Genomic DNA, 24,023 nt, shown 5'->3' on the forward strand with positions numbered 1-24,023 from the left:
GCTTACCTTTCTGCTCAGACTCGTTGTTTGGCGTACCAGTGTCCCGTTGCTCAAAGGAGTCAACCGAAGTGCTTCTCTCCCTCTTCGCTTTACCCTTCGCCCCATTGCCTGTGTTCAGGCCCTGTCCATTTTTAAGTCCCAGACTGCCCGCTGTTCCTTGCGGCCCCTTGGGAGCATGGCCCCCACTCAGTGTCTTGGGGTCACAGGGGGAAGGCTGCGACTGGCCACCCGTTCCACCTTGCTTTCCCTGATTGGGCAATTTGGAGTCCATCTGGGCAGCACTGGAAGGAGACATCACAGGGGGTGACCGCACCATTGCCTCCTGTTTAGATTTTGGACTGCTGCAAATGGGGGGAAAAAAAAACAGCAAGTTAAAAAATGATACATGAAAAGCACAGGGTCTTTAGTTTTCAAAGCAGTGTTTTTCTCTGCTTTCAAGGAAATATCAATACGACTGGTCAGCCTGGTTGATGCAGAGCTGGTTCCCCCCCCCACAGACTTCTAAATAGACAAGAGACAGCAAAGGCCCAAGGCTGCCTGCCTGCCTGCTAATGTCTGGTGATTCAAACTGGAAGCACAAGCTGCTCTAGGCCATGAAGTCACATCTGATCCTTTACTGTGCACAACCCAGACGGCCCTCCTCTACCAGCTAGCCAGCTCTGTACAGGAGGGATGATAGACCGCAGTCCAGCCGTCACCGCAGCCAGCTGCTACAAAACACACACTATTACAGGACACTCACCTCCTCGAGCTCAGCGCAAGAATACAGGCTCTCTCAGTTCCAGTGCTTCTGCCTTGCCCTGAACAAATGAGTTTTCTGTGGCAGCTCTTGAGTTCAGTAACGGGGATAATTGCCTTAAAGGGACTAAATGGACACCTCATTTCCAGCACAAGTTCAGTCTGTTGGACACCTAATTATTTCAAACTCAACTAGCAATAAAAAAAAAGAAATCATGGCAATCTTGCTTAGTTTCTGGGTACTTGGCAGAGCAGTGAACAGTCAGCGGCCCGATCGTCTGTCAAGAGATGAATGAAGTTTTGCTCCCATCAGCAATTAGCCTCTAAATCAAAGAATCCCATAGAATCCCCATCTGAGAGGAGGCTGGGAGGATCTGGATACAGTGTCAAAAAGCACTGCAACGTGCGCGCTTTGGCGTAACAGATTCATCAAAACACCCCAATGTGGATGCACGACCGTTATTTTTCTTCGAAATGAAATCTGATTCACGTACGCTTCCAATCTTCGGAACCCCTCAGTGCCCTCACATCGCGACACTTAATATTTCTCGATTCCGACACAGTTGATGTCCCTCCTTCTCTGCATGGAGAGTGAGAACAGACAGACAGGCCCATGCACGGAGGCCGGTTATCCCCCCGACACACTGTGAGCTCCACTGTGCCGGACAGGAGAAGAGCAGTGCCTCAGTGGTATCACTGCTAACATTCTCCCTGGAGGACCAACAACATATCCAACCCTGAGCCGGACCCCAATAACTGTGACCACTGCTGCTCTGGGGACCCTGTACCCCATTTCAGGCTGGATTAGCTGACTTGCCAGGCCCAGAATACTTAAATGGTCATCATATCTGCAGGGAAGAGGGAGCTCGGATAAAATTTCCTGACGGGGGAGGAGAATCAGAAGCAGAGAATAACCAGGGACTTATATGTTTAAAAATAAAAGCGGACGCACCATCTAAGTGCTCACAAAAATCTGCAAGGAGAATGATATCGTCGACACTTTCTCCCAAAACAAAGATTATTCGCTTTTAATCCATTTTGTTTTTGCATTTCGAAAAAGCTGTGTAGCCGCAGCTTGTTCATCACAATGTTTAAAGTTTGCATCCCACTTCTCAAATTACACCGCAAAACAATGATGTACTCACGAAAGACATGCATTAAAAATTACACTGAGGACAACTTGATATCTATAAACCTGCATGCAAGCCATCAAAAATAATGAGTGAAGACTTAAAAATGTTATGCCTCTTTAAAAAGCACGGAATCAAAAAACACCAATTTCTTATGCCGATGTACTATCTGCAAATATGTTCTGAAGGGACAAAGGATAAACATAAAGAGCCTGCAGCTCGTACATGTAATCAAGTGAAAGGAGCCCTTGCAACTGTTTGTAATCTCAGGCACTGCTGCAGAATATCCCATAAATGTCCAACTGGGTTGAGATCTGGTGACTGAGAAGGCCATGACATACTGCACGAATAACATCTGTGTCATGCTCATCTCATCACTGGGCTATCACACGTGCTCTGTGGATGGGAGGGGGATTGTCTACCTGGAAGACACCCCTCCTGAAAGGAAAGACCTGCCGCAACGTAGGGTGAATATGGACATGATTACTCTCTACCATTAAGTAGACATTAGCATTGACTCTGCCTTCCAAGGGGATTGCCTACACAGAAACCATGTCAGCAAATGCACCCTATATCATTACAGAACCACTGGAACCCTTCCCTGTTGGAATCAAGCACTAAGACTACAGAGGTCTTCAGACTGGTGCCCCACATGGACTTGTCCGTTAGTAGAGGACATGGGGAAGGATGATTTGACCGTATCTCACTTGTCCAAAGCTCGGTCCACTGCCCGTGCTCTTTGCACCACTGGACTCACAGATGTGCACTGCCAGGTGTGATGAGTGGTTTGGTCTGTGCAAGCTGGCATCCCGGCTCAGCAGGGTGTTTTTGATTCACCTCGAATAACCGCACAGATGTGAATAGCCTAGAGTACGCGCTTCCTCCAAACATTACTCATTTCTGCTGATCTCGTCCAACGACTGGGTGACCCCTTGCCTCGGATGTCCTCGCTGCCATGAAACATCAGCAGGTGTCTAGGTCACTGAATCACCTGCTAAACACACCCCAGCAATCACCCCTCTTTCAGAGTCACTGAGGAGTCACTCTTGCAGTCATCATAGACAATCAGGCCTGTCCATGTTTATTTATGGCCCTAGGCATGCTAGGATGTCATTTGCATAATTAACTCATGAACCACACCTATGAGGAAGCCCTTGCTTTTAATATACTTGCTATCTCTCATTTACCCAGTTGGTTTCATTTTTGCCCACTGTGTATGGAGCCCGATCTTACCCACACCACAGCAAGCACTGAAAATGCTTAACTGGGATACAGAAGTATGTTTACAACCCTAACTTTACACCAAAGTCCTTTCATAAAGGAACACTTACAATAGTTAAAAGGTGACAAAAGTGACATTTCCACAGCAATATACGGCATACTACAAAACCACTGGTAACTGTACTGTTATCAGTTGTAAATTAATATAGTTTAACATAATTTCCAATGCTCCTGTCTTGTATTCTTTTTTCTGTATGTGCTGTTGGAATTTACCACTTTTACAAACAGTTAAACTGACAACAATATTATCAGGTTTCATATAAGCTTTTTTATGAATGTTTTAATAAAATTTATATATATCACATTAAGACAAACAAGAAAAGATAGGCTTTGTGTATACTGAAGAGTTAGTCGGCACAAATCAATAAAATAACCTTATTTTTAAGTGAAGATTTTAAAGTCAGGAGGGTTCTTTTTGCATATAATGTATTCACATTTCATGCTATTTGAGGACAAAATATGTCTTCTGTTCACAAGTAGACAATCCACATTTTAACATGAACAGGAAATCTTTTTTACCCCCAAATGAAAAATAACCCCACAGGGTTTTGTTGTGTTTTTCTTTTTCTACTATTACGAATGTCTACGCTAACATTTAATTTGGAACTTCTTTTCTGCTGACTGCAAGCTCTTGGTGAAGTGAGCACCCTTCCACAATGTGCAGATGCTGGGGCTCACTTCTCTCATCCTTGGCACCACTTTCTGTAAAACCAGGGGACACAGCCACAAACCCACTACAAAACCTGCGAGCTCCTCACCCCAAAGCAAAACAGCTTAAAATACTGGGTGGCGCCGTGGAGCAGGAATCAGGGCTCTGGGGCAGCTATCCTGTAACCGGCAGGTTGCGGGTTCCAATCCCAGGTAAACCCCCCGATTTAGGTACTTTACTCAGATTGCTCCTGTAAAATAGCCAGCAAATGAAAGCTGAGGAAAAATGAAAGTTGCTTTGGGTAAAAGTGTCAGATTTTTAGACTAAGTAGGAGCAAAACGCACCCTGTAGCAACATTAACTCATTTTGTGTGAAGATAAAATCAGCAAAAAGACTCCATCTTCAGCATTTTCTTTTTTTATGCTTTGTTGACATAGCAAGAGTTAATCTATAACCCAGATTAAGTCCTGTACAAACAGGCCTTGCAGTTAGACTACATCTATTTCATCAAAGTAGCCCAGTGCTACCAAGCCCTCCTGTCTCTGGAAATGCAACTCAGTTTCTATAGACACTCAACAAACATCCAGAAAAGGGTAAAAAAGTGTGTGGAGGGGGTGGGGGGCACATCTGTCATCACAGGGAAACAAAATGGACACAAAGCCTACATTCTCGTGATCTAAAGAAACTAGAAAGCACCCTAACATTTCTGATGTATTTTCTGCAGCTTGGAAGCGTCTCATTGGATATGGGCAAGAGAAAGGTTCTGAAGGTATAAAGCACATTGCCCCAGTGAGTTTCTGTAATTATTGGCGGAATCTTATTACTGAAGAGGCAATGTGACTAATTTCCCATGATTAATGAACATGCAGATCTATTACAAATGGGAAAAAGATATTTCTGAAATGCATTCATTTAAATTTGGAGGGAAAAAAAAGATTTCAAGTCTTTTAAGTAGATAAATTGGAATTATTCTTCACTGAAATGCTGACTGGGATTTCGACGTGAATGTTGATAGTGATCAACTTTGTGACATGCCACTCTGAGTTTGCTGTAGAGATGGATCTTTTCCATCTAAATTAGCTTCTCCATAATCAAGCACTTTGAAGTCAATGGTGGCTGTTCAGCCAATGTGTTGAATTGAAGTGTATGTTCAACTCTTACAGGCAACAGACTTACATTCTGACAAGCCTTCACTGTTTACCATTCGATACCGCCACCAGAACCAGGAATTAATAGTCCTGATGAAACAAAAACTCTCTGTTGCATACTAGCAGGCTTGAGACAGCATGGAGGAAGGCGGGATGTTAAAAAGAGGCTTTATTGCTTTAAAGAGTGCTGATTCCAGTCCTAACAACATTGAACAGGCAGAGCAAAATCCCAAAGAATCTCAAAGACTGCAGTTATGCACCTTGGTGTTGTATCCAAGGGGGAAATTCATTTTTGCAATACCCTCATGGATATTTACATAAACTCACATGGCAAGATAAACCTACATGAGGACCCAAGAGGTATCAAAACTGTTTTTCTGCAAGATCCAAAACAGGGTATATTATTCTTTAAGGTGGCGATTAACTGGCCTGTAGTAATTCTCATTCTATATCAAAAACCTTCAAAGCAAATTGACAGCTTTTGGTCAATATGACCTAGTTCAGAACACTACACCAAGGATTTGCTAGGTGAATACTATCCAGACATCTCTCTTGAAACATTTTTTTTTCCTTCTTAGAAAAACCTTTTTTGCCTACATACATTCCTTACACCAAGTAGTAATTTGCAGAACTGACAAATCGCTCATGGTGGCTTAGTGAACTGCAGTTATTTTAAGTTTTTTTTTTCCTTTTCATCACAGTTATGGGCAGCACCATGCTGCGGTGGTCAGCACTGCTGCCTCGGTTTAATTCCTGGGCAGCTATCTCGGTGGAATTGGTTTCCTCCAGTGCTCCCGTTTCCTCCCACAGTCCTAAAACATTCGGGTAAGTTAATTGGCTCCTGGGGAAAACTAGCCTTAGCGTTTGCCCTGTGACGGACTGGTGTCCTGTCCAGGGTGTATTCTACCTTGCGCCCACTGATTGCCAGGACAGGGTACGGCTCCCCTGCAACCTTCTACTGGATAAAGTGGTTAGAAACTGTAAGTATTGAAGCTCATAGCACTGTTAACAGTATCAGCTTTTCAATGCAAAATTCTGAAAGGCAGAGCTGACAAGTCACGTAAAAACACAGTAACAGACATAATAAGTGGGTTAACCAGTAGAACAGCTCACTTCAGCGTAGGCTGAGATTTACAATCATGGGTTCAAGCTTGGGTCACGTCACTACTTGACTGTGACTGAGTGTGTGGGATTATCTGGCCACGTCCTGGGGCCATGTGGTGATGTTGGTAATGGACACTTCTCTCCTCCAATCGGCACTGAGCCTCTGGTACGGGGCTGTGCTGGCTGCGATGTATAATGATAAATATAAATGTAAAATGATAAATAATGATTGGCTCAAAGGCAGGAAAGAGGGAGGAGTCTGTTACTTCATCATTCTCCCATGTGTGCAGACACTTGAGTTGTAACTGAGCCAAGACATGGAACAACAACTGGCTGTTCCAAATTAGGTGGTTATAACAAAAATAACTGGTGATTCTAAACACAGATACACAGACGAATAGATAAGCTCTGATGGATATTCAACAGGGGTGTTGGAGATGCATTTCTCCAACAGGCACGTGTTTGCACCCATATTGTACTGTAAATGGTCAACAACAGGTGAGCATCAAGGCATTCAAGGCAACTGATGCACAAACTACAGTTTTTACATCTCAATTTTAAAAAATGTTAATAGACTTCAAACCTACACATCTGTTATTATACAACAGCAGAGTTTGCTGGCAATGTATTATCAGTTAATTTCTATAATATGCAAAGCCACTATCTCAGACATGATGATAACCTGAAGGTGAAGGTATTAGGGAACTTTGACAAATGTTACATGACTAGATTTTGCCAAGAGGCAAGACAAGATAAACTGACCGTTTCAATCCAAGTTTGAACTAAACAGTCTACAGAATAGTCTACAGTCTTTCAGAATTAATCAAGGGATGGAAAACAAAAGCACTGAAAGTAATTTTGTTAGTTTCAACCAGGAACCTGTCCAAGATTATGTAAAATGCTCGCCATTGTTCATCACTGTTAACTACCATATAAGAAAATCAAAATAGGTCTGATATTTCCATGAAATAAAAATGAAATATATCTTTATTTAGTATAATACATAATGGACTATCATGAAATCAAAGTTGATTCATTTCAGCTCAATAGCACAATGGGCAACGCAAAATATCTTCAGGAAAGTGGTGTCATTTTAGATTCTCTTGTATATACTGTATGCATCGCACCATTTTAAAAACTCAGTGCGAAACGTGAAGACAAGAAAAGCTTTGCATTAGCCTGAAATCAGCCACGCTCAGGGGTCCCAGCTACTTCTTGAGCCGCCCTATTTAACTGCTGCTTGTGCAAACGCGTCATGTTGTTGGACGGGACCTTTCACGGTGCTGAGGAAGCCAAAACCATCAGGACCAGGGAAAAAGATGACTTTTTCCAGGAAAATGTCAACTTTTGCATCTGTGATCAGACTGCAAGTGACGATAAGAGAGCTCAGAGCCACCTCCAAGTGGGGGGTTTTGGTAACCCGTGAACCGGCTCGGCACTGCTGTCGCTCTGAAACGGAAACCCGGACTTCGCCTACCTTTGAGTGTTTGCCGATGGGGAGTTCCTCACTTTGGGGTTACTGGAATGCATTGACGGAGATCCCAGGGAGGCAGAGGGGTGACTCAAGTGCTGGTGGGGGCTGGCGTGGGCCTTCTGCACGGCGCGGGGGTTCCTGTGGGCGGCGCTGCGGCTCTCGCGGCTGTCCTTGGCCTCGTCTCGCTCCTTCTTCACTCGCTCTTTCTTGCTGAAATGTGCTCTCTCTTCTTGCACTTCCAGCATTCTTTGCGTGTGTGCCTGGTCTCTCCCCAGGAGCCCTCACATCCCTCGGGCACACTAGAAACAGCCAAATTAAATAACATTAACAGCACAACATGAAAGCAGCCAATGTTAAACACTTACGCACGTACAGAATGCTCATTGGGCCCTCTAGCTCAGCGAAGCAGTCACAAGACAGGTTTGCTCCTCAGAGCATTCCTCCTGAACATGGAAGTCAGCGACGGCTGCTCCCACTGCCAGGCCATCTTTGCTCAACATGCTTGGGGCCAGTCATGCGGCCCTGTCCCATCTCGCAAATCCATCACAAACAGCCCTGGCTAATTCTGCTCAACAATGCCAACTGGTGTTTGGCATATGGAAGACAAACAGGCCACAGCTGGTGCTGGACGTTCCAACCCCACATTATCTCGGGAAACAACAACAACAACAACAACAAAATAAAGCTGCACTGTCTGTGTGCATCACAATCAAGAAAATATGTAGGACGGGTTCCAAACTGCCCCAATACCGCAATGAGTCAAAATGACTCCAAAAAAGGACAGAGAAAACTTACGTGCCATGGAAGCATCTGACACAATGAAATCAGACAAATGTTCACAACTGAAGCAAGGGCCAAGGTATAAACACTTTTTGTCAATGTTTTTTTTTTTTTTTACTGTGGAACTATTCCAAAGACTGGCAGGAGAATTTCACCAAGAATAAACAGGGAAAAGCCACTGCTTTGCATTGGGTTCCATGTCAGGTTTTCTGTGCCACTGGGCCTTAGACCTTAACCACTGACAGAACTGGTCTTGCTTGCTACGGTATTTTGAATTAATTTGCACAGGCGTATGTTTAAGTGAAAATATTTCACATCTGAGTATTTCATAATACTATAATATTCAACACTAAAAAACTCAAACTTTCTTGTAGCCATCTGTAATCAATCTTTTGTGTTAGATTTTGTAATACCTCGTTCCTTTTATGCATTTGCCTTTTAAGATTGAAAAATAGCACTTGTTCAGATGCAAAGGTATTTCGAAACATCACTCGTCCTCATATTAATTAGATGCATTTAAAAGAACTAAATTGTATTAACACATCTGAAGGAGACTGGAAATCTTTTAGGCTTTTCTCAAAGTGCACGACCTGAATAGGCATTACACACCTGTTTGCATTACAGAGTACAACTGCATACGGTTTATTCATGCAGTGCATGTTTTTTTCACTGAAATGAGTTTTTGTTATACCAAAAAAGATATTACAAAGATTGAAAAGTAAAGAGTGCAGTGATATACTTGAAGTGATATGAACTCCAAATTATTCCTGAGGTCTCTGAAAGAGCTAGGTTTTCACAAAGCTGGGTGAAAGCTCTGTGCACCCATATTTATTTTATAAATACAACTTTTGGTATACCTCAGCAAAATTCTTGTTTGAGGTGGGGGGGGGGGGGGGACTCTTTTGCTTTTAATTATTTTTAAAGCACAGGTAATCTTTTCCTTTTTTCTCAAATTGTGATCCAAATCCCTGTTTTGAGAACATGTACAACAGTCCTGCAGAACAATGTCTTTTTTTATGCACACACGAAATTTCAGAAAAATCAAGCGAGAAATCAAAATCATTGTTTTGATAATGATTAGCTGGGCTGAGCAACCAAAGTGTCTCGTTTTATGCTTAGAGTCCCCACACGTGACAGCGGCCTTCGTCTAAGACTGGGCAGGCGGGAAGACGTGAGGGTCGAGTTCATGTTTTCAGGTTTGACTGGGAAGAAAAACCAGTCAGAATGTTTGAGAGTGGGTGACAACAAGCTCTGTGTTTAACCATCACCGATGCCTGCTGGAATAAGGCGTCTATGCTTTGACTATGAAAGCATGCGTGTGGGGTGGGGGTTGGGGGACATGTGCCGTAGAGGTTTATATTTAATGCTGCTGTAGGGCCACAATCCACCAGACTGTACAGGCCATCCTTGAATCATCCATTTCTAAACATATGGAACAACTTCGTTTTGACTGCTTAAGCAGGCAAATTGTACAATTAAGTCATTTAGAAATCATTTGAAATAAAAATACCAACACCCTGTAGCTCTCAAGCACAACTCTTGGTCATTTTGGACTTAATTGGACCCATTAACTTATGAAATTGGCCTACAGCATAGCTAGGTGGTTTGTTCCAGGTACGCACGACTTGGCTGTGAACCGGAGCCCCTTCTTTACACACCACCACCACCTGTACTTCTAACTGCCTTTTGGATAGCGAGGCCTTAAGGAAGTAAAGACTACAAAATGAGAGGACAGCAGCCGGACCACGGAGCTTGTGTGTTTTCTAGCACAGATCTCATCCAGCCGATTGCTGCAGTCAAAAAAATGCCACAAATTCCTGGTTTCACTGCCAAGCATGGTGTACTCCACCACGCTGACTTCCACAGCTTAGAGTTTCAATACTTTGGCACAGAATCACTCTTGGTGAAAAGTAGATGTGCGTTTCCATTATAAAGGGGTTTAAAAAAAAATAAAACACCCAAATGACAAATGTTTGCATGTTTTATAATGTTGAGAAAAATCCTATGATCCTATGATCATGAATCATGTCTACACAGTTCAAGTAATGCAAAGACTGCAAGACAGAGATGGCCTGTTACTGCACATCGGAATGAAGTTTCTTAGTTTTAGTCACAAGGAACATTTGTTCAAAAACCAGATGATTCTACGGTTCATGTATTTTCCATGTTAATTGTGTATTCATTTAGTTGTATTAATTTTGAAAGTATTTTTAAATTGCAACAGCTGTGCCTAAGGAAAAAAATGTTTATGTCATAAGGGAGCTGCACTAAAACCACATGTTCGTTTTCCTCCAGTACAGCCACTGCTTTCCCATGCTCTGTAAGGCCCTTGCAGAGCCCGTTACTGCTGTCCCCCTTGTTCCTCATGTTAACATATTGCCAAGGTATGGGAACATGGTGACGGACTCTGGCTGTCCAAGAAGAAGCTTCATTCTGTTTCCCTAGGCTGAAGGGCGGCTAGAATTAGGCAACTTTTACAGGTGTCCAGTCATCAGCGGAAAAATAAGACACAAACCAGTGATCCCAGAAGCCCATGACTCACTGCTTAGAAAGAATACTGCTGACAATTATCTTTGTCCTTTCAACCAGAAAATTTCACTTCCAGCATCAATTGTATGATCCTTAGTATCTGAGCAAAAGTAGGCAGGATTCATCAAAACTCACGAGAAAATAACATTTGCCTGTTATATTTTAGACCTAAAAAATGAACAGATGTACTCAATCTGGTTATGAAAAATTAAAATGCAATTGTCATGGTGCTTCACAAACAGGAAACTTCGTCCACACGTTTCGAAATGTTATAGAATAGTCAATACCCCCTACCATTCCCTACACTTTGTTTTGTTTTTGTCCAACACTGCACTTACAGGAAAGTATGTTTTGCTAGTCTCATCTTGCAATACCTCTTCCTTCTTTAGTCCTTTACTCCTGCCCATTTCCCTCGGTCCCCAACCAAACAGTGAAAGGTTGTAAATCCCGTGTTACTTTATCGCTTTATCATGTACTTTGTTCTTATTCGCTGCCGGATTGTTGCCAGTGAATCTAAAAACAAGAAGTCAGACTTTTGCAGAGGACGTTTCTGGCGGGGCAGAAAGGTTTCTGTCCTTGTACGCATCTCGCAGAGTCTCAGGTGGGAGCCTTTACATACGTTAAGCGCCTCTCTTTCTGAAAACGGGAAGGTGGGCAAACTTGTTTTCCGTGGAGGCAGAGGGTTCATTCCAGCACCGCCAAAATCGCGGGCCGTTAAATTAGTATTCTTCTCCAGGCTGCGGCACTGAGGCCGGAACGCAAGCTGGAGGGAGGATTTCAAGGGATCAGAAGTGTGGTGGCTTTGTTTCCTGCTCCCGAGTTTAATGGACATCTCCAGGTCCGCTAAGAGGGCAGCGGCAGGACTGCTGCAGCCCCCGATCCCGCGACCAGGACGGGTGGCTGGGCAGCAGTGAGCAGCTCGAGCCCCCCTCCCCCGCCCCTCGGTCACATCCCCCCCCCCCGTTTTCGGCACCTGCCCCGTGGGCTGCAGCGCCTGTGCATTCCTTTGTTCTCGGGGGTGCTTTGCTGCGGCGGTCAGGTCAAGCCCCCGCGTGTATCAGTCCCGGCCGGCTAATTGGTCGTGAAGGCGGCTGACAATGTCGCCATCAAGAAGCGCTCAAAGCAACAGCCTGGCAAGACACCATCGAGCCTGTGTGACAATACAGGGCTTATTTACGTCTCGTTATCAACTTGCAGCCTTTCTTCCGCCCGCCTGGACCCCCCCCCCCCTGCAGAAACACCCCTGCTGTCAGCGAGATCCGCTAACATTGGCAATAACGAGAGCGTGGCTGCGCGCTCTGTTGCAGGATGCGCAAATTCGCCAGCAATCTAAACATTATTCGTTCTTATGAGAAACCAGATCCTGCATCTCACAAATAAACACGGTTACAGCAGGGGCTCAAAGTCAGTCAGATGTCGCCATCGGGAACAGCCCTTTTCAATCCATCATCTACAACCGGTTCTCGGCAACGTAGGAATGTAACAACCAATTTTAACCAACTCCTCACATATACCAAAGATGTCAATACATTGGCTGTCACGGGGTGAATATCGGGGGGGTTTATGTTGGGTTGTCCATGTCACCTGAGCATTTAGATTTGAAATGCGCGCAACACATACCAATAAAACACTGGCTTCAGCCCCAGTGGATCCTGGGTATATACACTGCTCAGTCACCCGTGGCAACCAGCCATGTTACACTGGTTTGCAGGAGTAGCCCAAGTGCTCACGGGGCCGGGCTGAAACATCCCGTTAACGGCCTGCATTAGGACACCCCCTGAAGCCTGCCAAGTGGTACTACAAGAATAATAATAATAATAATAATAATAATAATAATAATAATAATAATAATTGCTTACACTTATATAGCGCTTTTCTGGACACTCCACTCAAAGCGCTTTACAGGTAATGGGGACTCCTCTCCACCACCACCGATGTGCAGCCCCACCTGGATTATGCAGCGGCAGCCATAGTGCGCCAGAACGCTCACCACACATCAGCTATCAGTGGGGAGGAGAGCAGAGTAATGAAGCCAATTCATAGAGGGGGGTTATTAGGAGGCCATGATTGGTGAGGGCCAATTGGAAATTTGGCCAGGGTTTCACCCCTACTCTTTTCAAGAAACAGCCTGGGATTTTTAATGACCACAGAGAGTCAGGACCTCAGTTTACGTCTCATCCGAAGGACGGCGCCTGTTTGCAGTATAGTGTCCCCGTCACTATACTGGGGCATTAGGACCCACATGGACCGCAGGGTGAGCGCTCCCTGCTGCCCCCACTAACACCTCTTCCAGCAGCAACCTTAGTTTTTCCCAGGAGGTCTCCCATCCAGGTACTGACCAGGCTCACGCCTGCTTAGCTTCAGTGGGTTGCCAGTTGTGAGTTGCAGGGTGATATGGCTGCTGAAGCCAGATAAACATGGACACATACAGCTTTCACCTTTTATACGGCTTCTGCTGGTTTGTTTTTTTTACACCACTTCACGTGCGGCACTTGGCCAACCCGGTTTCGGTTCCCTGAGAGCCCGTGAGCGACGCCAAGCCGTCTTTCTGAGCCGGTATCAGCGTATCAAGACGCAGACACCCAATGTGACAGACCAACACCAATACCGGCGTATCACATTCTTCTGAAACTAAAAACAGAACATTTCATAGCTACAGTGAAATAAAACACCCAAATTGATTTAAATGACTTGCATATAACATGCTTATCCAATGAAAAAAATAGCATAAAAAAAAGTTTTAGTCCCGGTTTCTTTCAGCTTCTGCGCCAAGTCCTGCCAGCACATGTTGTGTACTGGTAATAGGAGCTGCCAGTCAGAATACAGAGAGGCTGATTTTCCGGGATCATCCTCCTGAAACCTTGTGGTTGTCCTTGGCGACAGAAGACAAACTTTTCCTCGGCCCTGATGTGTAATGTATCAACACCGGAAGAGTTGTGGCTTCGGGTTCTGACGTACGTGCACACCAGCTTTTATGAAAAGAGAAAAAACCTGCTTCGCTGAAATTCCCTTCCTCCTTGATGTATGCGCATGACCTTGCCAAACACAAACGCTCATGTTCGTCTTATGGGATCCATAAGCCACATTTTTCAGAAACTGTACAACTGATTTTGCTCCGTGTTAAACGAGGGCAAAACCTGATTAACCGGGACAAACTTCACAACCGTTTTAGAGCCAGCCACGAAATGTGTAGGACTGCTGTTTAGATCAGCTCACTGTTATCAGCCACTGGTTGGTATGAAAGCCAGTCAACATCCTTCACAAAAAAATTAAGGGAAAAATTAAAACTCGTTAGTGGCATTTCTGAGTGGTAAAGCAGAGTTTCAAAGAGACCACTACACTAGATTTCAAATCACAAACTGCAAAAGACAGTTATCATATATTGCTGTATACAGGTCTTTATGTACTTAATCAACTTTTCCTATTTGACATCTTTCGAATGAATCATCCTCTACTAATCAGTAGTAGTGTTCAGGGACAGTGCTGCCAACATAAACCAGATAATATGTTAATTTTGCAAAACACCAAACTCATTTTCACATTTATCAAGATAATGTGCCACCAACCAGTGCTTCACTGCATGGTCCAAGTCACTCCTGAAGATGATCAAAAACTTCTCATTCTTATTGCAACAAAGTCTTAGCGCAAACATGATTCAATGTTTCAGAATGACTATTCTTGACTGATAGTAAGTAAGTTTATTATGGGCAGCTGGTTAAAGAATGAGAGTGACAAAGAAGATGGAATGACTGTCACCTCACTGACAACCTCTAGAAATGGAAGCCAAAGCTCAGAGAATCAGACTACGTTAGCATAACAAAGACACCAACTTTCCAAACCCTCTTATCAAATGTAGACAGTCTTGCGTTACTCAGCAGTTTAGAGAGACCAGAGGCCTCAGTAATATCTCTGAATTTACACAACTGAGTTCGACTAGGTCCGAAATAGACCTATTACATGACTTTAAGATGCACAACACAAAAAATCCTGCTGCAACACTCACTTTCTCTATCAAGCCTTCCCTGTCCAAAGAACCTGCTTTCCTGTAGAGTATCTTCAATCGACAGTCAAAATGTAAAAATACTCAAAAGTTTTTATTGCAAACAATTGTATGAACAGGCAGGAGAATGATCCTGACAACACCGGATGTTGTGAAACCAAAACCTAGTCCAATAAAAGCAATTCAAAGCTCGCCACCAACATGAGCAAGTCTTCATGAAATCTATATGAGAATTACAGTTGCAACTTAGCTGAGAAATTCACATGAATGCTTGATGACTTCTGAATCTCGACTGCTACATAAAGCATCGAACTTAACTGCAGAATCATGAACACTTACATTCAAGAATAATTGTTAATTTTCTAGTGTAAAGTACAAGTTAAGTTCAATAGGTAAAATACAACCAAAGAACAGTTTCAACCTTCATCAGCTGAAATGTTGTAACCATTCCCTTTCCCAGTTTGCAAACCAAGTAAGATTCTGCCGTTTGGTTCACATTAAATTTCCTGGTTTTCCCCACCAGCACAAAACAGAAAGCCAGCAGGATCCGTGGGATCTTAAAGGCGAAATAAAGGCACCTTACCTCACAGCCGAGAGTGGAAGGGTGCAATCGCTATGGCAACAGCAGCAGTGCCTGCTTTCAAATGACTAGCATCCAGCAGCCCACAGCAGAGCGCTGAGGCTCACAGGAATCTTTCTGATTGAAAGATCCTGCATCTAAAAATCCTGTTCCGATCCGAAAAAAAAGCGCCAGCTAATTCCAATAACACAAGGGGAAAAAAACGGCATTTTGTGTCAATGGTTGTGGTAATTAAAACAAAGCACGCCTTTCCACTTCCAAATAAATCTCTCAACAGGTGACTGGCTGAAAATCCAACACCGCCGACAGATTAAGCGACGGCTGCAAGGCTGTGGCTGGAAATTATTCCTCTCCTTTATTCAGAAAAATAAAAACACTCACCTGCGTTCCGACAGGCTTTCGAAAAACAGTAGGGCACCTGTATGTCACCTCAGAACGAGTTCACAGTGTGGCTGCAACCCTTCCTCTGAATCACACAGCTTTGAAAAAGTGCCCTGGGAATTGATTAAGCTTCAAGGGGATAACATTGCCAAGTACAGCCTGATTAGATGGATAAAACCACCGCATGTCTTGCTTTGGACTTATGATGTGGAAATAAGTTGCGCACAGAGGTGAACATCCTCTGTTCATCTGTCAAATGTTTATTATGTCCTTAAGTCATGGAAGGGAAATGCACTCACACAAGAGAGCCCCCACAGCCCAAAATACCTCAGTCAAATTACCCGGCTAGGAGTGTCCTATAATGAGAGGTTAAAAGAAATTAACCTTTTAGTCTTGAACAACGGACTTTATTCAAGCAAGAACACAAGAACAGTGAGAAACAAGAGGAAATCCTTCAGCCCATCTAACCAATTTGGTAGTTAGTAGCTAATTGATCAAATTATCTCATCCAGCTATTCCTTGAAGGAAGCCAGGATATCGGTTTCAACAACATGGCTGGGTAGCTTGTTCCAGACCACTCCAACCCTTTGTGTGGCACCCCTAATTTGACTTTATCAAAATCCCCCTGAATGTCTTAATACACCACATTATATCATATGTGTATATCCATTACTGGTGTTACCTGTTCACAGAATTCAAACTTGTAAGGCAAGAACAAACTTTTCTAAATCCATAATAAATCTTATTTCCACACTACAGACCCTCTATTTTAATTCTAATAAATATCATAACCTTAAATGCAATAGAGGTCTAATTTACTGGTCAAACTCTAAACACACCATATTGTATACTCTTGTGTCCATTACTATTGCTGCTTGTTCAAAGACCTTTCACAAGCTTATTTAGAAAGACATTCAAAAATAAATATTCATAACATTTCAAAATCCTTAAGGGGACCAACTGTCAACCCAGTGGACTTGAGCAGAATCCACAGTGAAACAAACTATCTGGTTTTGAAAGTGAGAAGTTTTTTTACACAGGGCTTAAGTGGTCTGAAACAAGCTGTCCAGCAGTGTTGCTGAAACTAATATCTTTGCTTCTTTCAAGAAATGGTCGTAATTCCCAGATCAATTAGCTCACTAATTGCTTAGCTATTTTTACAGGGTGCCATTGTTGAATCAAATACATTGAATTAATGAAATGATTTAATTTAATTGTGTTATGTGTAAAACATGCTGTAGACTTCCTGTGATTCCATATACAAAACATTTTCAGATCTGAGAATTAAAAAAAGCAGAGTACAAAAAGATGATGAGTAGTTTTATCATGAATCAAAAGTTAAATCCTAAAAATCCAAAAAATCCCACATTTTGAATCTATGTTGCTGGGGGGGGTTGTATAAGGCTAACACATACTTTGTTCTAATAAAACGTATGATGCATTTCTATTGCATACAGTGGAACTGTTCAAGAGTCTGCTTGCCACGTGCACGAAGAACAGCTAAATCACAGCAGGGAAAAATATTCAGACAAAAACGTCCCTCAGAAAGAATAATTCTCAAATCACAGGCATCAGCCATTGAAGGAAACAGTACAGCTAAAAGGGTGAAAGCTTAATTTGGAGTGATGTTGTCAGTGTAGTAGTTCCAGGATCTGAACTAGGATCGCTGCTGTTCCTGAAATACATCAATGATTTAGATTGCACTATAGTTCATTAACTGGTCAAGTTTGCAGCTGATATAGAAACAGAAGAAAAATGGTTAGGATGGTTCAAATTGAATCAAGGGATGTTATGTTAAAATTGGACTAACGGTATACTAATAGTAATCATTTAGAAGACTGGGAACCAATCTGGACTCCGCATTCCAGAAAAGATCATGCACTGGAATCAGTCTAGAGAAGAACAACCAGACACATTCAGGCGCTTAAGGGAAAATCCTCCAAAGACAGACTGGAGGAAATGGACCTGATACACGTATTCAAAATCCTCAAGGGTACTGGCAAAGTCAACCCACTGGACTTTTTTTAGAAGAATCAGCGAAACAGAATCCAGAGGCCACAGGCAGAAACTGCCTGGCAGGGCATGGCAACCGAGAACAGGAAGCACTTCTTTTACCCCAAGGGGTGTGAGAGTGTTGAACAATCCGCCCTACCATGTTGTTCGAGTGGAAACCCTGCCTTCTTTCAAGAACCAGCTGGATGAGCTCTTCACCCCAGTGAGCTACTTTGCCTACCAAACAGACTGGAGGGGCCAAACTGCCTCCGCACCTTTGTAACCATTCTTATATTAAAAAATAATGGTTCATATAATATGCAGGAGGTAGCTGAAGAGCATGATGTGAAGGGGTCAGTGCCGTGAACAAACAAAGCCCTGATGATACAGTAAATAGAAAAAAGTCCTAAAGGCTCAGAGGGTTATTTCTGTCGAAAAAGCCTTCCAGAATTCAGGCGCTGTTTCTGCACGATTAATTTCAAACTTTTATTTTGACATTGTCATCTAGTCGCAGAGTGGTGTGGAGACCACGGTCTACAGTCCATATAAAAGTCACATGGCCCCAGCCACAGGGCGATTCGAAGGTATCGACAAATTTAAAACCTCTCCTCCCAATGGGGTCTGGAACCCCTAACATCCAAATTTCTCTTCTTTGAAAAGGCAATGCAGACATTTAATTTTTCTTTTACAGCCTGTTCGAATATGTGCATGGATACACATATACATGTATACATGTACATTGAGAGACATAAAATATGAAACAAATGCTTGTTCCGATACTCATTTGTATGTACAATGGCTCTCCATTGTATATTACATACTGTACATGCTACATTCGTTGCAACAGCTGCCTTCAAAATAAGAGCTAAAGAAAAAACATTTTATCATCGTAAAATGTATCTGAAAAACTGCTATACGCGATTTATGCTGTTTGCATAGAATCATACATTTAAGATTCATTAGTAATGACTAGATTACGACAGGTCAAGGATAGTTCTATGCCGCTACAGAACCAGCCACAGCTCTGGAGATAAACAGCTACACCCCCTCCTCGGTCTCAGACTTCCAGTTTGTAGCCAGTAGCTAAAAAAAGGCCTGATTATTTACTAGGAGTATTATGCAAATCCTATTTTGAAGCGAAGCCACTACTGATCACTGAGAAACTCGCTCTCTCTCTCGCTCTCTCTCTCTGACTGCCTGCAGGGACAAAGGCTCACACACCACACGCAATCCAGCACAAATCACAGGATTAGAATGCCTGCCTTGCATCGCAGTCCGCCCGCAGAAACTCTGTGGAGAAATGGCGAGCAAACAACCAGCCGGCTTGGCTCCGTTATCTTGCACGCGCTCTTCGAATTCGCTTTTAACAGTCCGCATTAAACGGCGCACAATAAAAGCTACCGACCATTTCTTACTGGCCTGCCATGGGCAGAAGAAAACATACATTCCTAGTATTTTTGCTAAGTACCATACAGCCTTAGTAGCACAACCAGTTTAGTAAAGCAAACCTTTTTTTTATCAGCATTAAATAGCACTGTTGAGGATAGCACTCTTTATACCAGCAGTCCACGAACCCAGCTGAACAAAGAAATGGGCTTGTGCTTTTCTAACTAATCTTAACAGCACACTGTAGTTTGACGGTCCTTGGCAGGAAGGTGAGAGATACTGACATAAAATACTACTGGATTTTTTTCTGAAAGAGTTAAGTAGAGATGTCGGACATCCAAGCTTCCAAGTCATGGCACCCAAGTAAAGGGAGTCTGACTTTCGATGAAAAACAAATAGCAGATATAATCCCTTTTCAGGGAGATCCAGATGGATTGGCCCTACACGTAGCAGCCACAGCGATAAATAATGGCATATAAAGGACTGCTGATATGTATTTTATCCCTACAGCCATCCAAAAGGATATGCCTGCAATTAAACTGGTTTCTGAAACACCCACATCTCCTGGCAGCACCATGTGGAAGACAGGACTCTTGCCAAGCCTGGTGGCCAGTTCTAGTTTCTTCCTGCTCTGCGAAAGGTCCAAAATCAAAGTCACTTCCAAAAGATGCATGAATGTCCAGGGGCTGATAGTTTAAAGTTAAATAAGCCTGTACACACACCAGCCTTAGGCATTCCTCAAATCATGCGATCAAAAAGGCAGTGCCAACCCCCCGGTGGGCTGTCTATGAACATTACTGGGGGCTTAGGGTGCCCTGCAGCCCGACTCTGACAGAGTAAGGAACGAAGCTGAAGCCACTATCGCTCGCTGACAGACCAGCTCCTGCGTTCTGCTCGCAGCTGCAAAGGACTGACAATAACGAGAAAGATTTACCAGACTTCCAGATAAAATAATTTGCATTCTTCCGGTGCTACCAGAACACTGTCAACCACTGAAATACTGCTTAGACAACACCCCTGACTTCAAAACACAGAATTAGAAATATCTGAGGGAAAAAAGGTAAATTATGTTCAAGACCGTTCGAAATGAACCGTTTAATTGCTCACAAATAGTATACGCTAATAAAATCCAATCGCAAAATAAGTTATATCAGTCTTCCACAATCAGAAGTAACAATTGGTCTAGGTGATGCATTTCACAGGATGAGTTCAAACTGTATGGGAAATATTCCTGAAAGATACAGAATTAGGACAAAAACACAAGTGTCTCTGAAGGCAGACCTGGTTAAAACCAGACAGCGAACTATCAATGTCATTCAGGTGAAAATATGTTTCATTAACTACTGTAGAAGATCCATAACGTTTTATGAAGTAAGTCAATCTTCCCACCAGTTATCTATTCCACAAGACCCAGGTTTTGAGAGGAAATAATTGAGTGGGTTGACTGGACCATCACCTCTTTTTGCTCAAGTACAAACCCACGCATAATGAAGCAAAATGCAACCGAAAACTCCAAATTGGACTGGTCAAAACATGTTGGTCAGTGCTTGCAAGGCTCTTTACATTTTCAGCAGAGACATTTGAATCAACAACCTGAAATCAGTCCATTCAGAACTGAAAATACAAGCTATTCAAAATGCATATCGCAAACGTGCTTTGAGTCCCATCAAAATGAGAACTCAATTAGTTTTTGATAATTACTTTATACCAAGTTAATGGGAGTGGAAAATTATTTAGTGTGAGAAACATACAGAAGCATAGCCAAGACGGTCTAGAAAAGACCAGCCTGATTCCTTCTAATCACAACAAAAGTGATTCAGGGCATTTCATGTTGTAGATAATATTTTATGTAAAAGGGTAGAAATCCCATACTCAATTAATCATGTTATTTACATGGATATACACCTTTTTTCGGTAAGGCCTGCTTACAATATGAAAAGTGAGCAGCACGAGGAATGTCATGAACCCACCCTGGAAAGCAATGTGCTTACGTACTGCAGAACGACAGCCACAACTTCTCATCACCTCTCGCCAGGAATCTGAGCCTACTGGCCAGCATTCCAGGAGACACATGCAGCAGATTCAGTTGAATGTGCAGGATGTATCAGTAAATAAACTGCAGAGGAATCAAGAAAATCTTTCAAAGGGGATTCAGCGGGGTCCAGTTGATAAAAAGCCCTCACGGTCAGGTCTTCCAGTCCCACCTGACTCACCCCGACTGGACAGAAGACCAGGGCTGTCCTGACTGTTCCCAGTTTCTGCTCCAGCAAGCTGTGTCCCACAGTCGTCAACAGGTGGAAGCACACAACCCTTCAGCTACTTTAGTGCTGCATGCATTTTAATGGGCTGACCTCAAACCCAGGAGAAGACATTCTACATTAAGTTTCAGGACAACCTTCTGCACAAACCCATCTGTTGAACCTGCACCTCCAGATCCTATGATCCAGCCCTTGTTGATAGTGCTAACACAAGCAGCACAGATCTCAAACTTCTTGTTTAACTAGTCAACAAGTTACTAGTAACTAGCTTTCTCTTCTAAATTACTGTATTATTCTGCAAATGCCTGTAAGTGCTGTTATACTGTTTTGTAAACTAAACTGGCTTTTACAATGAATTAATGCACAGAATGTGGGTCATGCTGTAGAAACAAAATAACAGTGCATCATTTATTCCGTTTCCTGAAAGTGCAGGCATCTTGCTCCTCCTACGCAGTGATAGCTTTAAACTTAAGTGCATCATTCACATCAGTATTTATCAACAGGTTCGACTTGATTTGCAGTCAGTCAGCAATGATTAAGTGACCCGAGTCCACCAGTTCCTATGAGGGCAGCAATAGATCTAGGATCCCCAAAAACAGAGAAATGAATAAATTCAAGTGACATGCAAAAATTAAATGCCCCCTTTTATTCTCAGAAGTCTGTTTCATCAAATTGGGGGGGGGGGATTCTTTGCGTTTTTACTGCACTTTTAAACTCATTTAGAACTCAAATAACATGAGCAAAGACTTCACCACCCCCCAAAAAACCAGCAAGGTGGGAACTCGCCCAAACAAAGCAAAAACATTTTTCAACAAATACTGAATTCAGCGTTATTTTCCCCCTCATCAGGACCCTAGTAAGACAGGTTTTATGCCAGCAGATCTTTGGACTCAGAGGGCCAAGTGTGGTTTGTGTACTCTTTCACTCCAGATGTAGCAAGAGCCTGAGTCAATACTTCAGCATGGCTAGATTGTATGTACACTCCCACAGGCCTATTGTGGAAATTGCACAATTTTAAAGGGACAAAAACCAATAGAAAATGAAGGAAGCCAGACATTTCTCCAAACTGTAAAGTAAGCTGTTTTGGCAGAGGTGGAGTTCTCCCTTCCCTCTTTACTTTCTAACCTTCCATGTATGTGGGAAATACCCTGTGTGACCATCCACCTACTAACCTCTCTCTCTTTAGTTGTACCATGTAAAGCTTATGCTTAGCTTAACAGCATAAAAAATAGTTTTCAGGCAGTCCTGCTTCATTACATTATCTCTACCACCTCAGTTTCGAAAACTTGTGATACCTACAGAATATAGAAAGTGGTGTACTTTCCCCCCCATAATAACAAACATGTTTTAAAAACAAAATGTTTGACAGAATTAGCCAAACATCAGAAGTCTGGGTACTGATATGATTGCACCTTCAGCCAAAATCAATTGTATCATGCAAATATGATGTAACAGAAACAGGCCTAATGGAGTTGTTCCAAACAGACAGGAACAATGGAAGAGCTTGAGCACCACATATCAAAAATAGCACAACTCTAGTGTCTGCAAGTGGTTATGGGGAAACCAATTTAAAAAAGCACTCGAAGGGAATAGTGTTAAGTAGATGGTATAGATCACCAAATTCAGATCTTAATGCTAAATCAGGAATGCAGATGAAAAGGAAGATATATTTGGGAAAACTCTGCCACTAAAACAACAAGTGAGAACATTTTTTGACAAGAATGACATGGTTTGTCTGTGTAAGATTGTTTTCAATATCTATCAAGAGCATGTACCAGACAAAACAATGTAAAACCACACCTCCAACTACAATTGACTAAAATTATGTTTATGTGGGTGGCACTAAAGCGAATGTAGTTCAATGTCGGTCTAGTCTTTTCAAACAATCAATAAAGAGTGAGGAGAACAGAGTTGAGAGAACCATTACAACCAGAATCATATGGTACCCAGCCACACAGGTGGAGCCCAAAACAAAGCTCTATGATTTGATCCAGGAAAGCAGTGGAGGAACGGGACAGTTTAAATACGGAGATTCCATGCAAAATGGATGGCAAGATCTTATGAGCAGCATGCACCAGACATTACGAAAACCGAAAGAAATAGTAACATTGCAATGCAGGCTAAAATACTGAAAGTATCAAGACAGCAAAAGAAAATAAATGAAGAAGTTAAGTGCATCTCAAAAAAAGATGGAAATCTTTTAGATGGCTGGAAAATGGGTGATATATTCAATGAATATTTCACTAAGGTGTTTAGGAAGGAAGGAACAGACAACATGCCTCTGGCTGAAAAAAAGAGATGCATAGTAAATATTAGCACAGATAAGTTTTACCGGTATTAAAAGTACTTAATGTAAATCTCCAGGGCCTGATGGTATTCTACAAATGTACACTCCAAGAAGGAAGAGATACTACTCATAAGACATTGACACAACTTCCAACGATCACTCAAGAATGGGCAGTACACAGGGACTGGAGATCTGCTAACGTAGGGCCCTTCCATAAAAAGGGTGACAGAAAGGAAGCCAATAATGGGAGACTTCAGCTCAGGCTGGAGTGGTGAAACCAGTGGAACACCAGAGGGATCTCCATTT

At 42.7% G+C, this 24,023-nt stretch overlaps 1 protein-coding gene across 2 annotated transcripts in view; it reads right to left on the reverse strand.

The window, feature by feature from the left end:
* Window positions 1-24,023, reverse strand: part of bcl9 (BCL9 transcription coactivator) — a 171,392-nt gene that overhangs the window by 17,271 nt on the left and 130,098 nt on the right. For both annotated transcript variants that reach the window (XM_088600780.1, XM_088600772.1), the window contains exons 4-5: window positions 7,528-7,823; window positions 7-341 (exon numbers count right to left, since the gene is read on the reverse strand). In XM_088600780.1, coding sequence (XP_088456906.1) covers window positions 7-341; window positions 7,528-7,769 — 577 coding nt within the window. In that variant the 5' untranslated portion in view covers window positions 7,770-7,823. The remainder of the gene's footprint in view (window positions 1-6; window positions 342-7,527; window positions 7,824-24,023) is intronic.

The sequence above is a fragment of the Lepisosteus platostomus genome, chromosome 2, assembly GCF_059453375.1.
Source record: "Lepisosteus platostomus isolate fLepPlt1 chromosome 2, fLepPlt1.hap1, whole genome shotgun sequence".
In the NCBI taxonomy this organism is placed as follows: Eukaryota; Metazoa; Chordata; class Actinopteri; order Semionotiformes; family Lepisosteidae; genus Lepisosteus; species Lepisosteus platostomus.